General features: G+C 31.1%; 1 protein-coding gene across 1 annotated transcript; it reads left to right on the plus strand.

Annotated features, from left to right (window-relative positions):
- Positions 1 to 597: 597 nt before the first annotated feature.
- Positions 598 to 5,521, plus strand: LOC109341597 (cytokinin riboside 5'-monophosphate phosphoribohydrolase LOG7-like). The gene is made up of 7 exons (XM_019579536.1): positions 598 to 794; positions 1,826 to 1,923; positions 2,998 to 3,028; positions 3,267 to 3,366; positions 3,542 to 3,612; positions 4,822 to 4,965; positions 5,171 to 5,521. The coding sequence occupies exons 1-7, from the start codon at positions 687 to 689 to the stop codon at positions 5,258 to 5,260; spliced, it is 642 nt and encodes a 213-aa protein (XP_019435081.1). The 5' UTR covers positions 598 to 686; the 3' UTR covers positions 5,261 to 5,521.
- The last annotated feature ends 670 nt before the right edge of the window (positions 5,522 to 6,191 follow it).

The following is a 6,191-nucleotide window of genomic DNA, read 5'->3' on the forward strand; positions in this document are numbered from 1 at the left end:
ATGTTGGTTTTCAATGAAAAACAAGTATTTTTAACTTATTTATAGTTATATTTGTCATTTGTTAGTTTACATTACAACAAAATCTTATTTGTTTAATTAAATTTTAAACTTATTGTATGTTGTTGTTGTAGATAAAACATACTTCATATGTTGTTTGATGTTCTTATCAACTTACTTGTATCATTTTATAGTAGTAAAATGTTCTTTTTTATTGTTTAATTATATATGATAATGTTTTTAAATTTTGAGTATACGATTATTAAATATTGTTACCTAATATTATAATTTTTTTATAATTTTTAATGCAAATCAATTTAACCGGTCTAACCATTAACCCACTGATTAAATCAGCGATTCATTAACTCCTGACCAAATCATTGACCGGTAGGAGTTTAATAACACCCGGTTGAAACGGCCTGCCCAATCTAAGTTTTGTAACATTGGTTTTAAGGTAAATTACACAACAATCAAATCCTTAATTTGGAAAAGGCCAAAAAGAAATGGGTTTTGTGATTTAAAAAATTATAATTGGCCGTAGGCTTAAGATGTGGGACCGTTGGGAATTGGTTATATATACACATATGCCTCAACGCATTAACAAAATAGTCACACATTTTTCTCTATCTTTCTCTTTCTCAGCCTCTTTAATTTCTCCAACCCCTCTGTTGTGATCAAATCGTATAGCAATGGAAGAGACTAAATCAAGGTTCAAGAGAATTTGTGTGTACTGTGGGAGCAGTTCAGGAAACAAAGCTAGTTACCAAGAAGCTGCCATAGAACTAGCCAGGGAACTGGTAATGTTTCGTCTCTTGTTGATTTTTTTTCTTTTTTTTTTCTGCGTTATATAACAGTATCACTTTCTAAAGCCAATTTCCTTCTAAAGATGTCAAATTCTTATTTTTTTTAAAAATTACATGAACTGGGTTTTTTATTTTTGTATTTTTTGCTTTCTCTATTTCTTTTATTTTCATCTATTTTATACCTGGGTTTAATCTCCACATGGTTCCTTGTTCCTTCTTTCTATTAGCTATTATAGTAACATGTATAACGTACCTTTTCTTTCCTCCTGAGAGGGTCCTTTTTCAGTTAAAATTTTCTCCTATTTCCCCTCCTTGTGACTTCTACCATTCATTTAGATTTATCAATCTGTAATTTAAGAGTTATTTTTCTCTTTCTTGATAGCGTTCAACCTCATTCTTGTGATGAAATGGGTGATAATTATTCCTTCCTCTTTTAATTTATTTTTTCAATATTTTTAATCAAATAAAGAATCTTAACCCTGAAAACTAGCTATAATTGTTGAGGACTGAGAAAATAGTTTAGGTTTGGCATGAAAGAGAGATTAATGCTAGCTGGAACCTGCCTGTCAGTTGAACAGACCTCTTGCATGATCTCTTATTTGCTTATAACATGCTAATTTTTTAATTAAATACAAATAATAACTATCCTGAAAAATAAAATAAAAGAAACAAATGGCTTGTGTTCTTTTCAAGTTTCTAGAAACTAAACGTGCAACATAGGTATCATTACACTATGAAGCATGTTCTTAGCCTTTTGCATTCCCCACAAGCTTCAATGACTAAGAACCTATGATTTTCCCCATGGTCGAGGGTTATTTCCACTTAAGATAATTATTTTTCCCACTTTGGCCTTGACCATACCCCATTAATAAATCAATATAATATAAAATATGAATATAATAAGCTAGTAATAAATATGTTATAAATTTATTATTTTTGCTGTGTATGAATAGTTGAGTTGGTTTGTTTTCATGATGAGTGTTGTAACACGCGTCCAATTGGTTTGGTTTTCAATGATTTTGAAGGTTGAGAGAAGGATTGATTTGGTCTATGGAGGAGGTAGCGTGGGATTGATGGGTCTCGTTTCTCAGGCCGTTCATGATGGTGGACGCCATGTTCTAGGGTTTGTTCTCTCTCTCTCTCAATCTCTTTCTTTGTACTTGTTATTTTTTTTATGTTTTTAATTTAAAGTAAAAGAAATTTTATTGACTTATAAAGATATTTTATATTTTGAAGCGTGTACTTGTGAAGTATTCTAGTGGTAACGTTTCACATGACGAAATAAGAAACTTTTAAATATAATGAGATTAGTGTGGAATATGTGAGAAATTCTCTGTTAACTTCACTATATTTATTTGTGTTCCTATGGATGATAAACGAACTTAATCATTTTGATGATTTGCTATGATGTGGGTTGTATCCTTCAGTGTTGCCTACTGGCCCATGCGTGTTTCCCTGTTTCCTAAGGAATGAGTTTAATATTTGACATCATTGGATCAAATGCTGGCAACGTGGGACATTTCTGCGTGTGTGTTTTCTTTCTTGATCACACACATTCCGAATGTAGAGGAAACATATTGAATATAGATAAATAAAATATAAGTTCACTATGTAATGGAATTAATCCGGTTATGTACTCCATTCTCAAGTTGAAAATGACAAAAAAAATTTGAAAGTAAAGTTTGTGACCTTTACTTATGGTTAGGAGCTTTTTGAGCAGCTTTGTTCCATTGGATAAAGTGGAATGCCTTTTGGGTTTTTTACAGAAAGGTACAGTACAAAGATTTCGCTCAGAAACTGGAGCCACCGTTGCCTTTTCCTTACACCTTACGTGCACTTCGAAAACATGCTTAATTTTTATTTATTTATCTATCACGGATCCTTGTTTCACATTTGTTTTAGGGTAGTGATATGATAGCCCCGAGTTAGTTTTGGGCACTTTGTTAAATGGTGATTCTATAATAAATATTTTAAACTAAATAGGTCCAGTGAACTACTTAATTACTAACTATTGGGTAGCGTATAAATTGTCTTAAGTTTAAAGCTGTTCTTTTACCATTATAAGGGATCAAATTGGTCTTTGGCTATTCTATTGAAGTCATTATCCTTTGTATTATTCTATGTTTGACCTTTTGACTGAAACCTTTTTGCTCTTGTGATTTTGGTTCTGATGTGCATCATGGTCTTCCTTGTGCAGGGTTATCCCAAGAAGTCTCATGACAAAAGAGGTAAATCACACCATTTACTTGCTTTTATTGGACCATACATTATACTTATTCTAACACACTCTTTTATTGGACCATAACATTATACTCTTTTCAAAATATGATTTAAAAATGAGAGATAATGAGATGTGATCCAATGAGAAAGTGTGTTGCTAACACTCCCTTGCTATTATGTTGAAGTGAGGACATAACCAATTGAATGAAGAATCAATTATCACTAAGTATACATTTTCAATTGCAGATAACTGGTGATCCAATTGGTGAAGTGAGAGCCGTATCTGATATGCACCAAAGGAAAGCTGAGATGGCTCGTCATGCTGATGCCTTCATTGCCCTTCCCGGTATGGATTTTAATTTCATTTTTTCATCGGCAAAAGTTAATTTTATTATATTGCACAAAAAATACAAAGATACATAAAATACAAAGGTACATTCACACACTGTGAGAAGCTGTGATGATATGAAGGATAATAATGATCATGGATTTTAACTTTACACATTATTTTCAAACATTAGGTGGATATGGAACCCTTGAAGAATTGCTGGAAATCATTACATGGGCTCAGCTTGGGATCCACAGCAAGCCGGTAATTAAGAACTATTAATTATTTTTAATCTTAGACAAATTAGATACCATAATTTTCTTCCCATGAAGTATTTATTTAGTGGTGTAAGACTCAAATACTACTATAAATATCATAATAGGCAAAATGTGAAAAATTCAATTTATGAGAATGACATTACATTCGAAAGAGATTACTTCACTAATCACTACCAATAAAAAAATACCTTAATTCTCTATTGTGATAGGCAATTAAGGGAGATCCTAACGTTAGTTACAAAGTTGGTTGAACAAAATTATTATCATGCAACTGTAGCCAACATAATATAAAATCTATAAAAATAAGTAATGTAGAGAGAGATGCCTGAAAAGTGGGAATGGAATAAATTCAATAATTATTAGAAGCCAAAGTGTCTTTAAAATTAAAGCAAAAAGCGTCACTTGCCTCTCACGAATTCTCTAGAATCAAATTTCAGTAATATATATATTAAAAATATCATCAAGTCAAATTCCATGTATTAATTTTTGGCCTTTAATATGTTTCTGACAGCACATGCCGTCAGCAAGTTTTCTTCCATGTCTTATACGAATTTCATTTATTGTCACCATACTCCATGTTTTAATATCGTTCTCTGGATCATTAGTTGTCATGTTACTTAGATACGTCTTGTTTTTGATCAATTAGCCTAGTTAACTTTATACGTCTCGTTGAATAAAATGTTTCATCAAGCTTGGTACAGCACCTAGAAGCCCAATAGTCCAAGTTGGCTATTTAATTCACATACTCACATGAGAAGATAGTCTCAGATTTTGTTTAGTTAATCGTTGTCACGTTACATTATTTGATGGTTCTCCGTTTGAACGGGAGAAAGATGTCATAATCAATATTATAAAATTAATGAGGAACAAAGAACACTATACAAATAAAGTTGTTGGTCAATGTAAGAGTGCTTAAAATTGTATAACATATTTATGTAGGTTCTAGCTATTATTTTTAGAGGAAAAAATGTATATACTAACAACATATGAGTCGGATATATTGTCACTACTCATTCATTATTCATCTTTACTTATTATTGATTTTTTGAAAAAAAAATAATACAAATGAATGATGAATAATATACTAATGTATAAATTTTTACACAAAGAGTATATATATATATATATATATATATATATATATTACCCTCTTATCATTGTAACATTGTTTTGTTGTCAATTTTTTGTGGTGCAGGTGGGCCTGTTGAATGTGGATGGATTTTACAATTCCTTATTATCTTTCATTGATAAGGCCGTTGATGAAGGCTTTATCTCCCCTAAGGCACGTCGCATAATCGTGTCAGCTTCCACAGCCAAACACTTGGTTAGGGAGCTAGAGGTGTGTATACATTGCTCTTCACTTTATGAATATAAAAAACGTGCATGGTTTATATTGGTTCAAAAAAGATGATCCCTTTCTTTGAGCAAATCATACTTAAGATACTATTAGACATTAATATTATATTAATACTTAATACAAGTTGGTAAATCAAGTGGGCAAATTGTAGAGCTAATAATCATTTAATTTTTTTGTGTGGAAGCAGGAACATGTTCCCGAGCAAGATGAGGTTGTATCCAAGTTGGTATGGGAAGACAGGCTAAGTTACGTGCCTGAATCAGAAGTTGCCATGTGAACCATGTTCTGCTTGGGCATGATGAACCATAGTTTTTTTTGGGTTTTAACTGCGTTTATTATGTATTTTGGGTACATATATTATATATGGGCATAGAAACCGTAGAAGTCAATACAGCATCCTTTTGTTTTAACAGCTTTTGTTGATGCCCGTAGTATACAGAAAAATGAGGGTAGTTAAAAATTATGGAATTTCACAATGGAAGTTATGTAACCATCCTTTGCAAATTGCAATGAGTGTAAGTGAATCAAACTTTCTATCTTTCTATTATTTTCTTTTTCTAAAGAAAACATCAACATGATTCAAATACAGTAATAGATTTAACGAAAAAATAATGCACTAGATAATTCCAAAATAAACTGATATAAAAAATTAAGTTCTAAAATAAACAACTCGATTGCTATTTGGTAAAAGAGAATTTATATTAGCTTTCAAATGGGGTCAAAGAATATGTTGTTGGTTCTGTGATATAAGGTTTGATTAGATTCCTAAGATGATTAAAAGGTCAAAGATTCAATTTCTGAAGTGATGTTTGTTGAGAGAAGTAATCACACATCCAGAAAGAGATTAGCTCCTTATCCAAAAATGTGAAATAATATCATTAGTAGTACAAAAAAATGGGGTCAAATTCCAATGATTTAATACTATGTATTTAGATCGTGAATTACTTAAGATTTTGATTCAGAAAAAAGTATTATGTTAAAGTTGCTACAATCTAAGAAATTTAATAGGAGTTATAATTTAACAGAAGTTAGGATTTATTTGGTATACATGATAAGAAAGATAAAATATGATAATTTATCATATGATGTTGTAATCCAAAGTTTGCCATGTAAATAGGCTAGGATAGGGCTAGCCTTAGGGACTATCCTATTATTTCCCCTAGTTTTCATGGGAAGGTATTTTAGAAATGAGCTTAATAGGATAATAC

The sequence above is a fragment of the Lupinus angustifolius genome, unplaced genomic scaffold (genome assembly GCF_001865875.1).
Source record: "Lupinus angustifolius cultivar Tanjil unplaced genomic scaffold, LupAngTanjil_v1.0 Scaffold_517, whole genome shotgun sequence".
Lineage (NCBI taxonomy): Eukaryota > Viridiplantae > Streptophyta > Magnoliopsida > Fabales > Fabaceae > Lupinus > Lupinus angustifolius.

Coding starts and splice junctions, on each gene's coding strand:
- LOC109341597 (XM_019579536.1), top strand. CDS start 687: ATGGAAGAGACTAAATCAAGGTTCAAGAGAATTTGTGTGTACTGTGGG. Junction 795..1,825: donor TAGAACTAGCCAGGGAACTG/GTAATGTTTCGT, acceptor ATGATTTTGAAG/GTTGAGAGAAGGATTGATTT. Junction 3,613..4,821: donor TTGGGATCCACAGCAAGCCG/GTAATTAAGAAC, acceptor TTTGTGGTGCAG/GTGGGCCTGTTGAATGTGGA.